The sequence below is a fragment of the Tyto alba genome, unplaced genomic scaffold (assembly GCF_018691265.1).
Source record: "Tyto alba isolate M040663 unplaced genomic scaffold, T.alba_DEE_v4.0 Super-Scaffold_48, whole genome shotgun sequence".
NCBI lineage: Eukaryota > Metazoa > Chordata > Aves > Strigiformes > Tytonidae > Tyto > Tyto alba.
In genome coordinates, this window is record NW_024881324.1 from 9,768,528 (window position 1) to 9,792,833 (window position 24,306).

The following is a 24,306-nucleotide window of genomic DNA, read 5'->3' on the forward strand; positions in this document are numbered from 1 at the left end:
CACACAAAATTTCCAGCTGCAAAATAAACCACACCAGAATCCCTCATCCTTTGATTCTTCTGATATCTCTTATAAAAGAAAGGCATATGAATGAAGGACATTTAGCATTGAGTTTTTTCTTATGCCATTCCTATTTTTTTATTTCTTCCACCTTGGCCTCATTTCTGAGCAGCTTCTTGTAACTGGGACAGAGTGTTATGGGAGATCATAGAAAGCTGGTTTTGTCCTCACCTGAAGCCATTAATAGTGCTGCCTGGCTTTGCAGGCTGCAGAACTGCCCATTCAGTTTGTTGTATAAGGCAAAATACTAACCATCATGTGTAGATTTTGGCAGGCAGAGAAGTAAAGGGATTTCACATAAAATGAACAAAACTATACAGAACAAAAGTGTGCGGTCATCCAAACAGAAACATGAAGAGACTACGCAGAGATGTGAGAGAAAACCAGAACATGCTCTTTCCTAATGAGCCCTTTCTTGATATGTATCTTAACCCAAATAAAACAGGTATTAACTGTCAGGAAAAAAATAAAAATCTGGAATGTATTAACATGGGCTGAGCTCTTCTCACATCAGCCCTGAAAGGATCGGGGCAGCATTAACACAAGAAGATCGACCCAGTGAGAAGACTTGTAGCCCCGCTAATACAGAGATGCACCACACCTCATCTTGAACTCATGATTTTGAGGTGCTGCCTCTTGGGCAGCAGCTGCAATTACGAGCAGACTGTTCAAAAGGTGCAGGCAAGCATTTAGAGAACCTTTTTTGGTCTGTGTAAATGTAGCCATCCTTTGCTTTCATGGTCTAAATGAGAGACTGGAGAGAGGAGACCCACCAATCCTCCTTCCATCTATACCTAGAGCTTTGAATCCCAAAGCGCCTGGGCACTTGTAAAGACATCTGGAACACAGAAAAGGAGCCTGTATTGCCTACTGTTGCTAGCTGCCATGCACTGAGATGAATTGCAGTATCAACTGCAGGACACCAAAATCCTGGTCACTGGGAACTGGAGCTGCCCATTATCATCAGGACTCACCAGTGTGGGGGGAGCAGTCAGAGCAGGGAAGGAAAGCGGGGAGAGTTAGGCAGGCAGCGTGAGCAGAAAAGCAAAATGGCAAGAAGCTGTGGGGCAGAATGGCCTGTGTAAGGATCAGGGGGCCAAGTAAAAGACAAATACAGGGAAAGATAAAGGGTGTGTGCAGGGGGACCCGCCCAGAAGGCAGTTGAGGGGGAAAAGCAACAAAGGGCAAAAGGAGAAAGCAAAACTCTCCCTCAAGCCCCTTTTCTCATTAAAGGAATTTAAAGATATCCTAGTATTTTCCTGACACTTCCTTTCCTATCAGAGCACCTGCAATTTTTGTCGTGATGGTAAGTCTTGATGAATAAGTGAGGAGGGTTAGGAAACGCAGCGGTGCTTAGGTAATTACAGCTGAGAGGGGAAGTGCCCTGAAGCAACCCTGATGAAGTTATAGCCTGAAAACGCTTCGTGATCCCTGCCCTAGGTACAACACAGATACATTACCAGTACACACAACAACACGTGCAAACAGCGTTACAGGAGGAGGAAGGACTGGCTGTAAGGGCAGGTTTTTCCTGTAAGGGAACCGGTGGTGCTGAGGGTCCAGGAACACCTACTTACCAGTTAAGTGGCTGGCAATCCTGGCAATAGGTTTAGGAGGCAGGGCAGGGGGCTGTTTGAGGAGGGACAACTGTTTCACTGGGGTGTCCTCATGGTCTCCAGGGAAAGCGGCAGATTTTTTGGGGGGAAGTAGCAGGACTGGCTTAGCTGTAGGATCTTGGGACAGGAGGACGCCGGATTCATTGGATGTGGGACTGTCTTCAGACGCTGGAGGACACAACCACATCACAGACGCAACAACGTTATGAGCAAAGCAGCGGCGGATACAGCCGTAGTGAGACAAGAAAAGCAGCACAGCAATGCAGATTAAGAATGACTAACAGATTTCACTCAAACATCATATAACATAAAAAGGAGGAGAGAAAGAAAGAGAGAAAAAGAGAAAGAGAAGAAGCAACACACATCTACATAACAGCCGAATTACCCATTACCTCTGACAGAAGCCAGCTCCTACTTATGCCAGGCTGGGACGTATTCCCACATCTTGAACACAAATCAAGAGCCTTGAAATGTCACATCTCAGATGGTCTGTCACCACAGCTGGCTCAGGACCAGGTATATTAGCAGCTGGTCTCTAAACCTATCCTATAAATGTAAAAGCACCTCACGGGGCCTACTCCATTTCAAAGAGGCTGCATAGCTGCGCAGGATCCTGGATGAACACTTCTACCAGTCACTTTTCCTTGTTCTGACCTTTGTCCACAACTCAGCGCTAAGTGATGCAGAAAGAGGAGCTAACCTAGGCAGATGTGCAGCATTGCTGTCTCTCTGCGTGGGCTGGGGAAGAAGTGCAGAGAGCCTCACCTAGGGCAGGGCAGCTGGCTGTGTTAGCTACTAAAAGATGCGTGGTGTGAACATCACCCAACATCATGCGGCAGCTAAAGGGCATGACGTTGTACTCTAGGGTTTAAAAATGTCAGCTCTCTGCTCTGGGGCTCACTGGCACAGTTAGAGAGTTAGAAATCTACTTTTAAATGTTCACAGAGTGCAGGGACTTTGTCTTACTCACAAAGAGGTCACCTGTGTAGAAGTAGAGGCTACTTTTATGCCAAGTCAGTAAAAATTTCTCATGGGGCATTCCTTGACAATCTGTATGCTGTCACCTCCTTCTCCACCAGAAGACTTCTGTCTTTGAAAAGGATTTCTCAGGGCTAGACACCAAATGTTAGAAGTCAAAAACTTGTTTCAAACAGCTTAGAGTAGCTACATCATACTGTAAGCAAGGTGTTACCTGTCCCATCCATGATCTCTGTGGTCGGGAGCACCTCGTACGAGCAGGGTTCCCCAGATGCTGGACCTGACTCCAGTTCTGCTAGGGCTGGCAGGGAGACCTGGCTGGAGCTCAGCACTTGTCCGGAGCCCAGAGGCTGCCCATTCTCCAAAGCTCCTTCTTCATTTGGTATGGAAAGTTCCCCATCTGTTCATAGTTGAAGGAAAGCAGAATGACAATAGAAGACATGTAAATAAGATGCAGAAAGAGTGTAAAATGAAATCTATCTCCATTAGCTTGCTTGCAGATGAGGAACCTGAACTGAGATCTTGTACGTATACAAAAGACACAAGGATAAGGATCAAAACAATATGGTTTATATCTCAAAAATACAACTTTGTGCAGAGCAATTTTTGGAGATGTCTGACTGTGATGTTCCGTCCACAACAATTTCACAAAAGTCTGACAGCATTCCACATGCCTTAAGGGGTTACTGAGATTTGGGACAGATCTGTCAAACATCTGTGTTGATCTTTTGCTTACCCTAGGATGGTCATTATGATCCATGGTCTAAGCTGGATGGTTCCCGACCATCCTCCACCCATGGGACCATGTGGCCCCATCCAGGGCCACAACATCTGTTTTCCCTCTGTCTCTGTTGAAGCTGGGAAGTTAGGAATGAGAACGGGCTGGAACTGAAGCTATGGAGCTTTTTTAAAGAATACTAATATACACAGTCTATAATTTATAATATGTTAATAATAAGAAGCAGCATGGCTCTATTCCCTTACACCAATTTTAATGCTATAAGGGACAGAAGCAAAATCACAGAAGTATGTCCCTATTTTACACAGAAATAAAAACATTACAGCTCCCGGCATCAAGATTTTAAGTGAGGGAGAGAATAATTTGTATAGTTGCCTGGTGTAAGGTCTTAATACTGGGATATAGCAGATTCCATTTAGAAAGCCTGCTTTGAAGTTATTAATAATATCTCCTGCATCTGAGCAAAATTTCTGTAACAGCAGCTGGTGGTTTCTTTCCTATCAAACGACACTTTACATTAGAAATAATAAAGAACAGAAGCAAGGGATCAGATAATTCTCTGTGGTGTCAACCCGCATGATTTTTATCTCAGAACTTGTTATTCACAGCACTCTGGTACCTGGAGGCAATGACTACATGGATATCTCAATTACAATTTTATAAAGGAAAGCGTTCAGCCCCTATGGTTACGAGTGGAAGCCTGAAAATATAACCGGAATGTGACCTGTAACGCTAAAAACCAGCAGGCAAATACATGAAGCCTAATTTTACTATGCATTTAAATTATTTTTTGAAGTCAAACTCAGGATTTCAGGATCTGGTTCTTGATTTTTGGGCACCTCTGATTAGCCATATTACTGCTCAATGTACCGAGCAGAGATGTACATCATTCAAGCAAGTGCACATTTTTCCCTCACAGCGCTAAGATGTGCAGAACACTCTGGAAAACAATACTGAAAAGAGAAAAAAATTTATGTCTCACTTAAGCGTCAGGACACGGCAATTAACAAGTCTGAAAGTACGTTACCTAGTAAGTATTCAGACTTATGTTTCTGCCTTTTAAAGCTTCTCTACAGCGAGTGAAGACGGTCTCCTGCTTATTTTGGAATTATTAGAAATACCAAGGTCTTGACTTTCTTGTTTTTGTTGGAGGCTTTTTGAGGACCTAGAGAGCTATTATGGTACACAGCCACATCATATCAGACTGAAACCCGACCCATGGCTTTCAGAGCAATCAACTGAGCTGGCTAAAAGGTGGCAACATTAATCAAAACTGAAGGTTTGGGCCAATTGCTCACAACACAGTCTCCTTCTAACTGCTGTGGGTCATTCAATACAAAACGCGTTTATTTCCCTAGGCAGCAAAAATCAAACAACAGTTCAGCCAGTATTTAAGCTGAATGTTTTTTGACTTAGCTGTTTGGGTGGAAATGCTATGTATTCTGTACTTGCTGTCTCCCTTTTATAAACACACATCTTCACACGTGTTTGGGATAGGGGCTGCTGTTGTCTCAGTTACCTGGTTTCATGAAAGAGCATAACTATTTCTTATGCAGAGCAACTATTTCTTGAATGAAAGGCAGTGATTGCTTCCAGCAATACTCATTAATTTGGTGCAGGACTAAATTTGACCATCACCGTGAGCAGACAAAAAGTATGCATGATAAAACCGGTAGCACTTATGTTTTGGAGGGGTGTCTACACATTTTTAATGAAGTGGGATGCCTATCGTAACATGCTGAGCACCTTGAAACCTGTCTTAAGTGCACTTTGCACTTCTCGTGGTATATTCAGCATGATTTAAGAAGATGGCATTCAAATAACCCGTTGAAGGTTTATGAGTGCAAAAAAGTAAAACATGAGATAAAATTTTGGGTTTTGCTTTTTGTCATAACAAGCATGACAGCCCTCTGTACTGACAGCATAACCTCTGTTAATCTTACCTCTGAATACCTCCGGTTTTCATTTAGACTCTAAAACTTGTCCTTCAATTTGACTGAAATCACCAGACATGACACAGAATCATTACTGAAATACACACCCTAAATCAGATCTCTCTTAAAGAAGAGCCACATGGGGAGCTGCTCAAGTACAGTAAAGGGAACAAAGATGTGGATAAAATAATTTGTGGAATGAAGAATATCTTAGTGTGAATTAATCCTGGATCAGAGACATGCGTGACAATCAGATACAAAAGGCAAATTACTGATTATTTTTAAAGTCCTAAAAGCTACTCTGGTTAGCTGACATACAAATGAAAAGAATCCTGGTAATGCAATTATTACACAGACATGGATGAATCAATTAGTTTCCAGGAACAGGATATGAGTTTAAAGTTAATTTTGCACAGTGGTAACATATGTAATCTTTTGTTCTCACACTTGCTAAATCGTTTGCTGTGTTTTGACAGACCCTGCTGCTACTTATTGGAGAACAACATTCCCTAAATGCATGAGCTTTGATAATGCTGGATGAGTGTGAATCAGCTGGATCTGGATGGGACGAGAGAGTAGCCTGTCCTCTGCAGCAACAGGAGGAGGTGAAGGCTGTTCTTCTGTGACTCAGAAGCTTCACACACCTGAAGTCACTGAAGAAACAGGCCCTCAGAGGAAACTCTCTGATACAGAGGACTCTACCCAGACACTTTGATTCACCTTAGCATGTGAAAATAACAGCATGGGGTGAATGCATAGATGATATGTTCAAACCATGATATGTTCAAAGCATGGTTTGCACTTCTGAACTCACCTGCCATTTCCATTTTCAGGTACTTTTAAAAAATTGCCTGGTGCAAAGCAGCCCACAGTGCATCATGCTGACTGGTACAAACGAGTCTTTTTGTTGTTTCAGTACACTGGATCTGTGCCTACCCTCTTACCATGTATTTTCACTCTGAACACCTTGGACTAGGGAACTTCTTGCATATCTAAAAGTACCTCGCTCATGTGCTCCTTCCATAGACAAATGGCTAAGGAAGTCAAAGTGATGAGGACAATTTGAAAACCTGAGTTATTTTTCACTTTGGGCTGTCTCCTTCAGTACTTGCCTGCTCTCAAGTTAAGACTGTCCAGGCAAGCATTCTCAATGGCAAAGGCTAGGAAGGGCAGAGAAAAATTCATGTCCTTCTGTGTCATGGCCCCCATGGGTTAAGGGATGGAAAACTGAGTGCTCTTGCATGTGATCAAGACCTGTCCCCGGGGCTGTTTCCTAGCCTTTGTGGCTACCTTAGCACAGTGGCTAGGATCCTCCTTGACTTCAGTCTCTAAGCAGACCCTCCAATTTTGTGGGATCCTGTTGAGTTTGAGACAGGATGACATATGGATGTCCTCCCTGCTTCTGGAGGAGTTCAGATCCTTCCAGCATACTGAAACTGCAGCACAACTGGCTCTCTGCTGGCTGCCATGCCTTCCTCCTTGCTGCATTACCAAAGCTACTTATTCAAACTTATGCTCGCATACTGCCACAACACCTGCCTCAGCACGTAAGCACAACACCTCCAAATCCTGTCAGGATTTAGGTAACCTGAAATTTGGGCCTAAATCTATCATGTTGATTAGAGTACAAAACCACAAAAATAAAAAAGATGAAGACTGCCCATGCTACGTTGCAGAACCATTGCACCGTCATTTCAATCAGGCAATCAGCATACAGTCATATTCAGAAATTTCTCACTACAGGCAATCTCATCTATGTTCATATAAAAAAAGAAGAGGTATCAAAATACTACAAGTAGATTTAATTCTCTGACCAGCACCATGGAACAGTAGGCAATTCAAAAGACAGATGCTTTTGGGATGGTTACACCCTTATGTGAAATCAAAGCTGTTTATCTGTATGTGTGAGAGCAATGGTAGAGCAAGAATGTGAGTTTATCTAAATTGTGTTATGTTCTGAGTTGAAGGTGGAAGCTGTGTTTTTAAACTTCTTGCCACTGCCTGCCCACAAACTATTAGAACAGCAGGTGCCCATGAGATGCTTCTTCAATTTATGATTTTTCCAGAAGTACATAGTATTTGAAAAAATTACAACCTTTGCCTACATTTTCAGAAGACTCAAGTCACAGAACCCTGGAAATGGAAGATGACAGGAACTGATTTTGTCATGAGTCTGGCCCTTGCCAAGAAAAAGGCTCTCTGCAGTTCAGTCTGGAGTGGTTTCACTTGACTACTTTAAGTGTGGGTGTCACTGAAGTGATAAAAGCATTTCTCGTTTCCCAAATACAGCAGCTGGACTGCACTGACTCTCCCATGTGTGAACACCGTGACTTACTGCCCTCTGCTAACTTTCACCTGCTGGATGACACCAAGTCCTCTGAAAAGCCAGCAAATCCTGACACAAACAGGTCAGAGTGTCATTTTATACAGCAGGTGAGCGAACTTGCTAATTCTGTTTTTCTTCAACATAGAAGATATGATAAAACCAATACTAAGCATACAGCAAGCTCCAGAATTTTTGTTCTTGGGTTGGCCTATCCATAATAAGTTTCCTTTGATCTGTTTGGATTTTTTTAATAAAGAAAAAGGCAAAATTGCTCACGCACAGGCTGATTCTGTCTGCTTTGTCCTCCTCTTAGGAAAGGGAGACAAAGAGATTTAACATTATGGCTACATCTATTGTCTGTGCAAGATGTCTCTTGGCATGGAAGGTGCTACCACCATCAAATAAAGCCTTCTGCTATGAAGTGCTGAAGTCTGCTGTGTTTTTGAGAAGGATTAGAGATTACCTAACAGGAATTAAAAGGAAAATGTTACTTACTTCCACTGAAGGTTCACAGTGAGATATAATATCCTTTATTAGAATTACTCTCAGATTATTACACCACTGAAGGAAATTGCTTTTGCTCTACAAATCTTGCCTTACTCAAATACTTGTATCATCAAAGCTACTTGATCACTGATACTATAATTGTATATTACCACTTTCTTCTCTGTCCTACCTCTTTCTTTCAAGGAGGGGTACCGATTCTAGCTTCCTGTGTTTGCAACCAGCAGCAAATAATGTAGGATACTGGATAAGAAGTCCAGCTGCTTTGCATTGTAGTTTCCCTTCTAGTGGCATCTGACAATGAAAAAGCCTGATGTTTCTGCTTTTAACACTGGAAATAGGATGAAGCAACATGTGTTTCATGCCAGCTTTTTCTGATATGAAAAGGTGCAAAATTACTACAAAGAGGAATTAACCTGTTTTTCAGATGAGGATCTTCAGACAGCTTAGCATCCGCTTCACAAGATGACATAGAAGATTACAAACTACAGCAGTGTATGATGAATGGAGAAAGCTGCAACACTTTGGTAGCAGCATGGAGGGCAGGGTCAGGCTGCACCGGAAAGATTTTTTTCTGAGGATGCCTTTAGGCATGTGCAGGGACAGGTCAGGAAGCAGTGACGGTGTGTGATGTGAGGCAGGGATGAAGGAGGGCACAGCCCGGGTGGAAGTGTGATGAAGGCTGACTTCTGAGCTGGCCAGGGCACTGAATAGGGAGCTACACCCTGGCCCCTCGCCGGGATGCCTGCCTCCTGGCCGCGCATCCGATCCGAGTCACACGCCAAAACGTGGACAACCCAAGGGCAAAACTTCTGCCAGGTGTTGTTTCTACACGGGAGTTGAATCTAGGATGACTTCCAAGGCAGCAGGCCATGATGAGAGCACAGGCAGTATTAGATCTAAAGGACCAGCAGCGTCTAAAATATGTAATGGGTAACGACTGTAGAATTTAGCAACAAGCAGCATATTTCTTTGGTTTTGCAGTGTTTTTTATTTTGCTTACTTAAAAAAATAAACAGCTCTGGTTAGTAAACTTTTAAATTCCCAGTAAACTAGACTAAAAAAACAGGTAGCAGATTTAAATGCTCCAGACTTTATGAGGTAGACCCTACTTCTTATAGCTGTGAAAGTTTATAACTTCTATTGACTTCTAACAGGTTTTGTACTGGTATTGTTAAAGACTTTTAGACTTTGAATTAATGAGGCTTTAAAGCACATGCATAAGTTCTATTGAAATTATGAGGCAATTTTGGCATGTCTTTATACAATTTGACTAATTCATTGCCTTAGTTATTGACAAGGGAAGCAGCAAAACAAATAAAAGCTATGGTGTAACATTGACACACGCATAATAGGTGTCAAATATGTGTTGCATTACCAATGTAAAACAATGGTGTTTGTAAAACAACGGCGTTTTGCATAAATAATACATTACCATATCTACAAATTAATTATCCTGAAGAAGGAATTATTATTATTATGTCTTCTGAGCTGTTTCAAGGGAATGTGCACTGTTCTGTGCTTGTGAGTATCTAAAACCTTTAAATGTTCCCCTTTTCCACAACAGCTAATCCCAGAGTGGCTCAACCAGACAACGCTAACACATGCAGGCATGGACCCACTCCATCTCTCCGCAGTCTGGATGCCTTGCTATTCTGCAGCAAGTGACTCCTGCATGCTGCCATGATTTATATTTCCACTGCTTTACATTTCTGATTAGCCCTCGGTTTTATTTGCTAGATAATTATCACATGCATCCAATGGGGAGGGCCAGCCCACAGTGAAATTAGAAAGAGACGTTTGGAGACCTTATTCTGCACAGTCCTGCAATTCAGGATTGTATTCCCAGTTCCTAGTGTTACAATAATGTAATATCTGGTCATAAAACTACATGGGATGTCTATTTAATGTTGTGAAAAGAAGAACACTTACCTTTATCAAAAATTTCTTTCAGCACTCCTCGTTTTATAAGCTCCTCTCTGCTTTGCCTCATTGATATTTTTCTTTCCAAAGCTGTAAGCAAAGGAGAAGGGTCAATATAAATAGAAAAGAAGGGAAATTATTGTTTTAAAAGGTTCTATGCCTTTTAAGACATTTAAAAATTGCTTTTTCTCCTTTTCAAGTCAGTGGCAAATCAGCATCTTGAAACAAAGGCTACTGGCAGTCCAGAGAACCTGCCTGCTGCTGCAGCGCAGCCGTTATTGACAGACATGGCTATAGACTGACTGATTTGAGGGCACTTCTGCACTCCCGTTGCTTAATCTTGCCACATGGCCCAAGCATTTCTATGGAGAATTAGAGACAGCAAAGGGAGAAAAAAACCAATTAGTGCAGAAGCTGGAGAGGGACAGGTAAGAAAGGAGGCAACCCAAAGGATCACACCAATGAAAGATGTGGCTGTGGACTGTCCTCAGGCCACAGAAGAGGATTGGCACCTCCACTGCCCTGAAGCCAAGGCTTGTTTGCCACTAACTCCACTGAGAACAGATCAAGGCATTTGGGACATTGCAAAAAAAGAGCTGTTTAACAGAGCCTTCTCCTCCCTGGAGGGGTGTTTTCCCCCAGCCACTGCAGTTTACACCAGGTCTGAGCAGCTCTGTAGTGAGTCCTGTATTGGCTTCTCGAAGACCGTGGTCACTGGGGTGGCAAAACAACAGACAGAAATTTCATGTTTGTTTAGTTCAGCAGTAATTAAAACAATGTCCAATTAACCAAAACACCACAAAGGACACGCATTCAGGCAAAGAGCTGGAAGCCAGCAAGCAAGGGGCACAAGAAGTGATGTGCAGGAGTGGCTGCGACTGCGCGCTCTCTGCAAGAAACAAGCCCGTGCCTGCCAAAAAAAGAGGCACTGTCAAGGGCGAATCGCTTCTGCCATATGCTCCCCTACCAGACCCAGCACAGATGCACGCACACACAAATGAACTGGGACGTAGCATCTCCAGTCTGCCCAAGGCAGATTTAAAGCAAAAGAGGCTTCGAAATCCTCACCCTTGAAAACGTGGGGGTGTAACCTCTGCTGACACTGCTGCACGCTGGCTGTGCCTGCAGGGGCACCACAGGCTTGGTGAATTAGCTATGCTTATACTGACACACTGCACTCACTGCAACTTACTTGCTTTCAGACACTTACAGTTTAGTAAGAACAAGGCCAGCTCTGCTTCATTCTTTTCCATAGAGTAAATTTAGGTTTCCCCATTTTTGCAATCAGTTTTGAACACGTATTCTTGAGGACAAAGACAGCCAGCAGGTACAGTCAGTAGCTAATAAACCCCTCGGCCTTCCCTGAACGCATCCTCCGAACTTCAGCAGTGACCAGAATTAATGGCAGGTCCCTTATGCTGAGACACAAAGCCCCATACCCATTAACCAGCCACATGGTACAGTTTTATTTTGGAGGCTGTTAACATAACAGCCACAGCATTTTCCAGTGCCTCAGCCCTGCCTGAAGAAGCGCTTTAGGCACCTCACTCACTTCCAATGAAACTTTGATTTCTAAGTTTCTAATATGCTTTTGAAAAAAAAAATAATAATCCAACAATCAGACTCTGGAGTCACCTTGCAGCCTGCTCCCCAAGCCGCCTTTTCCCTGTGCTGAAGGGGCCTTGGTTCTGGTATGGCATTTAAAGCTTTTTCCTCTTCCTCCGTAAGAATAGCTGTCCTCAGCCCCTCCAAAAAAAAAGCCTAAACAAGCTACAGCTAACTCCTGAACTTTCTTCCACAAAAGAAATTGTTAAAACCCTCACTGACTTTTAAAGAGCAATTTGGTGGCACCCAACACCTTTTCCAGTAGGTTTGACAAAGTGTTTTTCTGTTTAGCCTAAGCAGCGAACAGCACCCAGTCTGTGCAAGCTTGTTCTTCAGTGGAAAATCAAGTTGGGTGGGACAGCAGCGTCAAAGCAGCAGTTTCTGCATATAGACAGCAGCACTGCTCACAAAACAAAGACACGGGCAAATAATGCTGTTTCTGTACTTTACCATAAATAGCTAAGCAAGAGATCCACATTTTATATACAAATTCCCTGGCACTCACCCGGGTTCACTGTCTCACCCTCCTGCCTAGTCAACAGCTGGCTATGCAAGGGAGCACTCACTGCATGGCTAGGAAGTCCCACCACATTATTAAAGTAGTGGTAAGAAACACATAATTTTGCATATTGGAGTTAATGATTCTGGAAGTTGAAGTGCTAAGTAGGGATATCAGGACATTTTGAAGAAGTGCAGGAACACCTCTCGCAAAACAGTTGCTGGGGAAGACACTCAAGTATTGCCCAAGACTTCTCAAAGTCACAGACTATTTTTGCAGTCTAGCCGAATTTCAAATATAGAATGTATATTTTTGGAAGACTGTATATACATATGCTTTTCAGATACTCCCTTTTAGTTGTAATATGCTTCTGCTCAAAAATGAAAAAAACCCCCAACCCTCCAGTTTGAAGCTCAGACTAAAAACATTTTTTCAGTTTCTAAATCCTTTCTAAGTATGTACAGGACTTAAAGTATTAATTATTTTCCTACTAAGCCAGATTAATTAATAAGATATTTAGAGAAAGGGCATGCTGGGCTAAGAGCAGCACTGAATGATAATAACAGATGTTATACTAAAACTATGGAACATGCTGCCTTCCTTTAATACAAATCTTCCTCCCAAACAAGTCTCATACATTTAAGTGCATAAGCTGCTATACTACTGCTAGATCAGATGGAAAAAAATCACAAGTGCTTAGATGCAGAACTCATTAGGATCTAACAGCCTGAACAATGAAATGTTTCACTTGGTCTGGATTTCTCTGGCAAAGATCACCAGTTCTTTCCGAAGGATTTTCTTTTCAAGCTGATACAAAATAAATTCATTCACTCTCCACTGAAAAGGGATCCATTCACAGCAGAGGATAAATAAAAACCTCTGAATTAATTCTTGATTCATGAGAACCTTGTAAAATCTGTGATGGGGAAAAATTAAAAATAATTAATGTTTAACAAAAGATGTAGTACTTCATTGGTGATTAACCTCATTTTTTTTCATTTGTGGAGTCTTCCAGGAGATTAGAAATAAGCATTAAGCCTCTCTTTATGGGGTCTACTTATGCCAGAAACTGGTTATCTTAACAAATTCATTCATTCTCCAGGAAACCCAGTTACTAGTTTACAGAAATAAACGTATGTGTATTTTATGATATAAGCATACAGATTTTGCCAGCATGCTCTGCAGTAAGCTGTTTCTTTTAAGCTCTGATAAGGAAACAGTGGGGAATGTTTTTATTAATGTTTCTGAGCTGGTGTTTTTGAACTCGTCCCTCAGGAGCGGCACCCCTCTGCTCTTCAAGCAGAGCTTTTCTCTGTGGCAGACCCATTAAGATCAGCAAAGCCTTGACAGGGTCAGGAGGATTTCCTGCCCCCCCCCCCCCCCCCCCCCCCGGTTCTGGAAATCAAGCACAGTTTTGTCTTTTTTCCTCGAGTAAGCCGTTGCACTCGGTGATGGCAGCGACTGTGGGCTGCTCCTCCAGCTGAGAAGGTGAAGCTCACCGCTGCCTCTGTGCCCAGCGCTTCTGCCGCTCCATTAACCAGCCAAAGAGGCGTTTATTGTAGTCAGGACATGTAACCTTTCTGTCGCTCCCATCCTTCCCTCCAAGACCAAAACATCTCAAATGAACTCTTCCAACCTGCATCTATATGAGAATAAACCGGCTTCCTTTGCATAACTTGTCATGTTGCTGCTTAAACCAAGGGGTGGACTAAATAAACAAGTCCTGCCCTTTCTTCTCATCTGACAACCAAAACCAAATCTCAGTCTGTGCCAGCCAACTGAATCTTAACCTCCCTATTTTCTGAGGTTGCCCTTGGTCTTTGTCTTAAAAAGCACGGGGGATTGCTTTGCATGAATTCTTCCTTTCAAAGGCCACTATAATTTTCATGATGATTTTAGGAAGCAAAGGTTGTTATAAGAATGGAGCTTAGAGCAGAAGCTTTCTGGTGCATTAATTATATTTGGATTCAAGCGGCAGAAATTTGCTTTGCTAATAATTCAGATCTGAATAATTAGAAACAAGTAAACCAATTGCTTTGCACGGTGTTAAGATAAACAACCATCAATATTTCCTTTAGACTTGTAAGGAAGGAGAGATTTTAAGATGTGACGGATTATGTATCAAAACATGTTCCATCATCTTGAAATTCTTCCAACTATGTAGACTTTCTTGATAATCAAATGGAGTGGGATTCATCTGATGCAAATTTTTACAGTGTAGGCTTCTGCCTCTGAGTTGGCCTCCTTATATATTAAGAGCAAGTCTCGGGCATGATTGACCTCTGCCTAATGTAAGCATCTAAAACAGGTTGAACTGCACCTTGGAAGTACCTGTTAGCCTTTACTGATTGTAAAGGACGCTAAGGGTGAGTAGCTGAGGTGAAGACACATAAAATTAGGGCTGAATCCACTCCTGAAATCAAAATTGACTGAAGAGGGTACTTTTAAGAAAAGAAACACTGCTGTAGATAAGTCTCAGATGGAACTGAGGAAAATGTAGGTGTGTCAGCTCACATGGAGCTCCATTAATTTTGGGATTATTTCAATAGCTGTGGTATGACACCCAGCATTGCTGCTGTGAGCTTGGGGTTTGACCAACATCAAAACATAGCTTGGTTGAAATAACTGTTTTGCTTTGCTCAGTGCTAAGTATGAATTTTGCTTGGCTTCGAACACTCCTAAAACTCTTGAAGCCTGAGGGAAGAAAAACCATTCCAACGGATTTTTGATTCTTTGAGATGTAAAGTTCCTTACAGAAGTTCTGGGTCTCTCTAATCTCAGCCTGGGTTTTCCTCTAACAGTACCATCTACAAAATCTGATTCAGAATGATTACTACCTAGAAAGGATTAGGAGCCCCTTTTTGTTTGTGATGTTCACCCATGACATTTCTTGTTCTGACTGTAGCCTAGCGCTCCCATTCTACGAGATTACAAAATAAGTGAATAAGTGAACATCAATGGGGAAAAGATGTGTGGGCATTAAAAGTTAAGCTTGATTAAAAAAAAAAAATATTATGAATACTTCTCCAAATCAGATGCCGCTAAAGTAGTTGACCAAATAAATCCCTTTCAGTACATGAATCATTTTGAAAACTCCAATGTCTACAAGACAACCTAATAAAACAGGAACAAAACCCAGTATTGATGTCACACTGGAAGAGTAACTCAAAACACTCTAGAAGCAAACGAATACCATTATTATCGTTATAGAGGTGGAAGAACGAGGTATAGACAAGTTGAAACAACTTGGCTCATCAACAAAGCATTAACAGCAACTGTTCTGTGGCCAGTGGCCAACACGTGAGGCTAGGAAATGATCCTTCTAGGCTTAAAATTTGCTAATCTATAATTAAGACAAATAAAGTAATAGGAAAAAGAGGTCAAAATAATAAAAACCCCAAACACTATTGATTTTATTTTATTTCCAGTCTCGCAAGTACAACTGGATTTATTTTAGATTATGACTACTTAAAATAGAAGGCAATACTAGGGCATCTTGCTTCCACTCAAATTCAGATCAGCTCAAGACACTGGCCTGTCTCCAGCTAGAAGCACTGGGCTACGAGCATGGTAAATCTTCATTTGTGACAGGCAAGCCTCTGAAATTATACAGTAAAAACATACACATTCCTTTGAGAATGCAGGATCAAACCTAAAATCCCTAGTTACTGACCAGAAGAGTTGAGGAGGTGTAACAGTTGCCACACCCAGTAATTATAGACAAAAATTGAATTCTCTCTTCCTCACTGACGGTGAAAGTAAAACTGAGGAAGAAGCTGAAATCAGCCTTAAGAAAACTCTACATTTATACTGATCATTACTACATGTAAACTGCCAGAGGAAAGACTCTGGAGGAAAATGGATGCTAAGTCAAATCTGTAAAAATGGAATTGTAAGAGCTAATCAAAATATTACAAACCACATTAAGCAAAGAAAATCACAAAACAGTAACACAACTCAGAAATACAGCATATAACCAAGAATTCAGCAAGCACAAGGCAAGGCGGAGAAATTAAATCTGAACAGCTCTACCATAATTAACAGAAGGAAGTGAACTAAAGAAATCAGAAATCTAATCCAAGAGCAGAGGGACTGTAATTTTTTCATATAGAAGGACTGAAAAAAAATCAATCAAAGAAGCTGCCTTCCTAGGGAAAGAACTAAATTTCAAGTGAGATCCAAAGAAACCCAACATAATGGATTTCACAGGCCAAGCAGAGCAAGCCTGGCAGAAGATGAATACATGGAAACAGGAGATAAAACAAGAAATCTTGACAAATATTGAAAAAGTGTGTGTTCAAAAAAAAAATCTAAGAAGATGGAAGTGAAAGGAAAACAAGACTCTAGACACCCTTAAGAAAAATGTTACCACCCTCACTGCCCAATTGATAAACAGGAAAACAGAACTCCACTGGGTCAATGAACTGTGATGGTCTATCAGTAGTATTTTGGAAAGACTCGCATTTTCATCCCTTCTACATAATGGCTTTTATTCTCACACTTGAGCAGGTTAGGGAGAAATTCAGTAAGCTGACCAGAATATTGAAAAACTGTACAAAATACCTTCCTCTTTTTCTTCCCTCTGAACTGGAGCACAGCATATTCATCAATTCCTAGGTAATACTAGGTTAAGAACTGGAAAGCTGAGCCAACAACAGGTATTGCTTTCCACAAACTTCATGAAAAATGAGACCCTTGTAGCTTAATTAAAAAAATTTGCAATAAAGTAACATAGCATGTCTTAGAGTACGCCTGCTCTGCAATTACAGTGTGATTGCAGCACAGAAAGTCATACCCCAGGCATTCTGAGTATGAGTAATTTAGGCATCAAAAACAGTAATGAGTGGGTGGTACTGACTTACTTGAAGGCTTTCATCCAAGTAAGGAACCTGGCAGGCTAGAACAGCCCATGCTTAAGTCCATACTGCTACCAACACCCTCAGCAGCTATAGCTAGACTAAAGAAAAATTGAGCATAGCTATTACCACCACAGTTCTTACTGCGATGAAGCGATGCCCTAAGTGCCAGCAGAAGGCAGCTGACGTAATCCTTATGACAGGAGATCCATTCATGTTTTCACATGGGCCACTAGCAGATGAAATGATGGCTTCTCCTACAGGCTTCTGTGTTACAACTTGCAGAAGTTGTAGCATCAAAGAAACAGTAAGAATATGGGTTCTACACATCAAGCCTTTGCAACCAGACAGGATGAGTGATGCCATCTGAAAGAAATATGTAGGAACAGCAGCAGCAGCTGTACATCCCAAAGAACGGTTGCTTTTTACAAGTGACTCAGCTTGCTTTAGGCACCTTGCAGTCTCAGATTTCTGTATGTACAACAAACAACAACTACGCTAAAAGCAAATTAGCAAAGAGCTGGGTGAGATATCTGCCGTGTGCTTGCCTTACCCCGAGAAGATGGTACCCGGACAGACGATGCTTCAGTAGGGACCTGCAGTGTTATCTGTAATGGCAGAAATGTCTATTTGCAATAATCTGCTGCACAGTAGTTCAAGGAACCTTCCTCAAAGCAAAAACCAAGGCATCCATGTGGTTGGGCATCACTAGAATAAGACGATGACTCCTGCAGCTGAACAGAATTCTCTCCAGAACAGTTTATACATGGGATATAAATAACCAGGCAAGCTGCTGCTTTTGGATTTGTTCTTCATCAGACAACACATCCAGATGGCAAAATACAGAGCACAGTTTACAGAAACAATTCTAACAGATGTCAGAAAACTGGATTTTCCAGTGTAACTTTCAGATGGTGAAGGAGTCCGTTTTCCTGGGACAAAAAGAGGAGAAAAATATCAAGATAGAACCAAAAAACCAGCAGGTTGGTGATAAGAAGGGAGAAGGAATGCTTGGACAAACCACCAGGAGATGACAACCAAACTACTAGCCACTATTTGGTCTCCTTGTCTGCCAGCCCGGAGGATCTCCCTGCTGATAGAAAAGAGAGCTGTACTCTGTAGGACAAGCAGCACAACTCTTTCTATAATAACAGCAAACTGTTGTGTAGGTTGTTTTACAGCTTGAGTTTAGCGTACAGATGCAACTTTACAAACATACAGTGCCTGACACGCACAGCCAGAAAATGTGCAAAAACGGTGCATTACTGCCTAATGAAATCTTACTTTGGCCACAGTGAAGAAAGCTTGATCTGTTGGCTGCTTCTGTTTCACCAGACAGCAATTTGGGATAACTTAAAAAATACCTGCACATTACCCCAAGTGTGTGTTTACACATACAACACTGTTGTAGTAAATTACAGTTTAGCAAACAGTTCTTCCACTTACACTGGAAAAATTAGTACGCAGCAGCCTCCCAAATAGACACGCAAAGCTGATGAATAGTTGTGTATCTGGGTCCACATGTATACCTATCTAAAATAAATGTTACAAAGCACAGCTTGCAACTAAGAAATACCTACTTAAATCTGAAGTTGGCTTAGCACATTTTTGAGAGAGAATCTATTAAGATTTCAAATATTTCTCAGAAACCGTCACTACTTTTGTACACCCAGAAAACCTCAACTAAGCACACACAAATTAAAAATGCATTTGTTATTTGAATGAACTGGCATGAACCCTTTAACACAGCCCTCTGTTAGGAGCCAAACAGGAAATTATTCATTTAATACTTGATTATAGAAATGACTGAATCACAAAGCAACAGACACGTCCTCCGAAATAAGAAGATTCCTGAATTGCAGCTGTCACGTCATCCAGCAATTATCTTTGGATGGTATTTCCAGCTTGTGCAATGGCACTAGCTGGTTGGTACCCAATAGACATAATGCTGAAAAAACCCCAAAGCGTCTTTAACACCACTGTCTTATCACCCCAAATAGTGCTGTCCTACTTTCTGGCTTGGAAGCTGATAACAGTTCAAGCTACAGTAAAGGCACACATGCAATTTCAGTATGTTTTACACATTTAGAGTCTTGGTCTGATTTTTTTTGCTTTTTTTGGCTGAAGAGATAACTTTCCCAGATGGAGGGAAACTTTCCACTATGCATGGTAGTCCTCTGGAATCAAAAGACTGAAAAAAGATGAGACTGGGATTTCAGTTACAGTAACTTGAATGCAGAATAGCTTAATGAGAATTTGGCAAGCACCATCCTGCCTCATAGTATGAATTATTTCATTCTTTCAATAGGAGATAATGTAAAAAAAAATCCACCAATGACAAAATGGTTTTATGCTCCTCTAGCAATTGCTGAAGTTTTCTGAGAAAATAAGACATTTTTACACTTAGTATTATATATACACTTAGTATTATATGTATTATACTGCAAGGTTTTTTTGTGTGCAAAAACATAGTTATGATGCTTGTCTGGGATAGGGAAACAGGGCTGAAGATACCAAACATCTTTAGATGGTAACAATTTTGAACTGAAGTACTGGTATAAGAAGCAAATTTGGAAAATAGTAGGCAGGAAGGACAGTGAAGTGAAGGAGATAGGGTAATAGCCTAGACATTTCTTATAATGTAATCACATTATATATGTAGATAATATTGTATAAAATAAAGGTACAGTGGCAGTCTGATATCTCAGTATTCCAGTGTATATATCCCTACTGTCTGATAAACTAATAAACTAAGTGAAAAACAAACTTTAATCTGTTAAATGTGTAGAAAACCAAACAGAAAAATGGCAGATTCCTAGATGATATACAGTTAAAAGCAATGGTCCAGAAGGATAAAGGCCATGGTAAACAAGCCAAATATTTTTCACAGCAGTGCTAATCCTGAAGAACTTCAGCAGAATTGCACAGTGAAATTCTTCTTTACAAGGAGCTGTGGAAGTCTTTCTAAGTGAAGCGTCACTTGCAGAACTTTTTAAAGAAATCATTAAAATGAAGAGTAGTAAACTTCCAAGACCAGGCAGTTTTCTTCCCAGTGTTCCTGAGGAAATCAAATACAAGCTAGTAAGTATGGCATATAACCCAGGTAAGATAGAAAAGTGGGAGGTGGCAAATGGAAGGTTGCTATTTTTAAGAGTCCAAAAGTCACCTGGGAATAACAGACCAGTAAGCCATACCACCAGTCTAGGAACAGCTATATCAAATAGAGCTAGAAATACGAGACCTAGAACAGAATAGAGATGGGAGAAGAATCATCCTGGGTTTCAGGTGGGAACTTCAGAGAAGTCAGTGAATAAGGTTGCTCTGTTCCATGTTGGTGCCTTGAGAGTTCCAAAACGCCTATGTTAAGATCGTTAAAAGAATTAAAATTGCATGAGATATGAGTGAGCATCCTCCAGTGGATTAATAACATGTAGAAAGCAAGAAGGCATGCTCCATACATAAAACAGAGGGATGAGGTACGACCTGCTCTCTTCTTCACAAAGACACATTTTAGAAAGAATGTCAATAGGGAGACAACAAAATTTGCTGATTGTAGTGAAAACTAAGGCTGACTGCAAAGAGCTCCAAAAGATCTTATGATACTAAATGATGTGTGATGAAATTCAACATTGATAAGAGCAAAAAAGACATTTGGGAAAAGGCAGCCCTAACTATACACACTTAATAACAGCTAAATTAGTCATTCCCACTCAGCAGACAGCACTTGGAAACTCTGCAGAGAATTCTCTGAAAACATCATCTTAACGCTTGGGGCAGTAAAAAAGGAAAACAGAAATTGGGAATTATTAGGAAATAAATACAGCACCTTTGTGCTAGTGTACTAGTCTACAGCTAATGTAAGTCTGGTAATCCATCTCCAAAAAGATACAGCAAAACTAAAAACAATATGGAAAAAGAAAGATTAAAGGGATGGGGTATCTTGTATGGGAGTAAAGAGTAATAGTGAAGCTGCATTTTTTGTCATCTCTTCTTTTATATCACAGTCCCGGTCCCCTGATATTCACAAAACCCCATGGTAACTGTCACCTAGGCTGTGCTCTGCATGAACCAGATAGCTCTACTGAAGCAAAATCAAGGCACAAAACAGGATAGCCAACACCAGTATGCATGTTTTACATACCCTCTGGTGGGGGCTGGACCAGACAGGGCTCCCTTGGCCTGGCATAGCCCTTCTAAGTATCCCCACAACCCTGGCACTCTTCTAGACCCAGAGGTGAGGGGGAACTCATGCCAGAAGGGGTTTTGTCTTCTGAACGCGTGAGGTGTCCTTCGGCAGCAGCGTGAGCCCCTGCTCTCGTGCAGCCCGGCCAGGACCCACTGCTCCAGACCTGGGAGCAAGGAGAGACGCGGGGCGGTCTGGTCTGCATCACTGCCCTCAGGCCACGCCAGAGCAAACACCCTCACTGCCAAGCACAGAAGAGAAGTTTTCACCCCGGGAAACAGGCAACTGATGGGTAATACAGCAGAGGTCTGTAACACCATGAATAGTCATTCACTCATTTATGAAGTGCAAGCAATAAAGAGCACCCAACAAAATGATCAGGGTGCATGTGGAAAAAAAAAAAATGCTTTTGCATACAATGTCTGTTTTCGTTGTGGAATTAACTGCAGGAGATATCCTTTAAGGCCAAAAGTGTAACTGGGTTCAAATGACACAAAGTGATGGAGGATGAATCCACACATGGGTCCTTGATTTGGACGTAGCTTTTGGCTTACAAATTTCTGAGTGCTGCGATCTGATTTATTATGGTAAGGGACAGACAAACACTTACTTACCCTGCTTCTTGCACATGCTTATACTAAACCTAACTGTTGACTGCAAAAAACGATACTGGGCCACACGGACTTTGGTTTGGTCTACTATGTCTGTCCTTGAGTGTAATTATCTTTAAAGGATGCATTTCATGAATCAGGAGAAAACACCCTCAATCCCAACACACAAAACTATACACTATTCAATTATCTAATTGTTGGGAAATGTGCAAAGGCATCTAATTTGCCTTTGAAAGGAACCCGAATTTTATCTCCTTACCATGCAGGTCAGGGGATTTTTCTTGTGTGATTAAATCAGACCTGTTAAGTAATACAGAGTTCAACATGCTGGCATCTAGAATTACAAAAATGGGTTCAGATTTCATGGCCCATGTAGTGCTGGTTGCAAAAGTAGCTTACTAGCTAGTGTGGCATCCTGGCTTAGAACACTTTTTCAACATGGGCTTCAGAATTTTTCATTCCTTAATTTCAGAGAAAGCTAAGACTATTTTTTAAATTATTTTTTTTAATTTCAGATCTAGGAAGTACAAGAGTGTGTGCTGTATTTCATGTTGGACATATCTTAATTATTATTGATCGCTTTCTGAAAGGGCAGTACATGAAGTGCCAATGGAATGCAAACCTGAAAACTGAAATTCTGCCCAGTGTCAGGTAATGACCTGACTGTAGATGTTTTTTTAACAAAGAGAATAAAGTCGAGCTGCTCTGCAGATCTTGACTAATGTTTCACAAAAGAACCACAGAGAGAGGCTGCAAATCACTGCTCCATGGACAATTATAAGTTTGATGGAAGCTGACGCTACCTTGAAACATTTTTCAGAAGACTATCAAAATGCTAGCATGTTGTTATGAGTACATTAATTGAAATATTCATGAAGTAGCTTCAAAATTCAGGTGTAAGTGAAGAAACAATACAATTTATTCATTAAATTCTACCTAAACATTCTTCTGTTCCAATTTTATCCTGGTCTTTTTTTACATTGGTAAGATTTGGATGATTTATTTTTATGAAAGTTCACTTATTTCTGTTGCATAATAGCAATAGATGTCAGTCTATTTCTGCCATCATAATTAGTTGCTGTGGAGATGGCTGAAATATCATGGATTATTATAATTGCAAATGAGGAATAAGCAGCAGGAAAAGTGACATTGATAATCTGCAAATATTGCAAGGTTCCTTGAGACTAGTTAACTACAAGATATTTGAATTTGCCCCAGTAAAGAGCAGGCTCATAGAACATGGGGGTGGTATACATTTCAGATGGATACAGTGTGAAGTAACGTGACAGTTACATGTGATAGTATCTTAAATTTAGCTTAATGTTAAAGCGACGTTATCATACAACCTATGCATCTTATGATTTTCCTACATATAATTTTGCTAAAGGGCTGTAGAAAGGCCACTTATGGTATTCACCTTTATTACTATGAGGTAAAAAACCCCATAGCAGCAGTATATAAAATCAGTAGGTGTTATCCTGAACTAATATTCTTTGGCACATAAATGAAGGAGAAACAGATGTTCGAGTATCTGCACGAGAAGTGGCTAGAATGATCCCCTTGACATAGTTCTTTAAAAGGCAAGAATCAAGCTGCATCTTTCACTGGATACTAATGACCCTCTCGGAGGGAGGAAGGACGAAGTAGACAAAAATAAAATTCCTGAGGTACTATTTTACAACACAACTCCTTAGCATTATGTCATATTTTGCTGTAGGGCTGGCTGGCACTCCTATCTGCACCTCCACTGTGGAACGAGAGCTGCATAACTGATTGTGTGTAATGATGCTGCCTTCACACAGCCACTGTGCGCACTTCCAGAATGACAGCATTATCAAATCTTTGCCTTTTCTGCCTCAGTAGCATGAAGCAATTGGCCTGTATTAAAAAAAAAAAAAAAAAAAGATTCCCCAAAATAAGCTTTTATGAAGAAGCAAACTTTTTAAAGCTTGACTGAGCTAAATACTGAGCTAAATGCTCTCTTATGTATTGCTGTTCAGAGCTAAGTTGCTGCATTGTGAAACGTGAAGGGAAAGTGAGAAGCATTAAGGGAAAGTGAGAAGTAGCTGTTTGTAAAACAAGATTTATTCCCCTCTCTGAGCATACCTGAGTGACTGACATCAGAATCATTCCCAAGATTTCCATGCCATTATTTGGATAGCTTTTTAAACATCAAACGAGTATCTTGGCATCTTATTAAGATGATAAAGATCATTTAGGTGGACTAACTGATGGTCAAGCCTCAGAATATCGGTGGATTTATACAGGCTGAGCAACCAAACACTGAGAGGTTTTAGTATCAACAAACCATCTGAGTTCAAAGATACTGGAATGGAAAGATCTTGTTTGTGTGAATATGAACTAGAACACCCCATCCTGACCCCCCCCGATCTCCAGAGAGGAGTTCGTATCAGCCACTTAACAAGGCAAAACCCAAAACAGGCTCACCTGCTGTTTTACCCATTTAGTGTA

The 24,306-nt window shown here is 41.1% G+C and overlaps 1 protein-coding gene across 9 annotated transcripts in view; it reads right to left on the minus strand.

The window, feature by feature from the left end:
- The window catches only part of PHACTR1 (phosphatase and actin regulator 1), a 309,142-nt gene that overhangs the window by 65,028 nt on the left and 219,808 nt on the right, over positions 1 to 24,306 (minus strand). For 8 of the 9 annotated variants that reach the window (XM_042806680.1, XM_042806681.1, XM_042806688.1 and 5 more), the window contains 3 exons: positions 10,090 to 10,170; positions 2,869 to 3,054; positions 1,638 to 1,844 (listed from right to left, as the gene is read on the minus strand). In XM_042806680.1, the coding sequence (XP_042662614.1) occupies positions 1,638 to 1,844; positions 2,869 to 3,054; positions 10,090 to 10,170 (474 nt within the window). The remainder of the gene's footprint in view (positions 1 to 1,637; positions 1,845 to 2,868; positions 3,055 to 10,089; positions 10,171 to 24,306) is intronic. The other variant, XM_042806683.1, reaches the window with a different exon arrangement.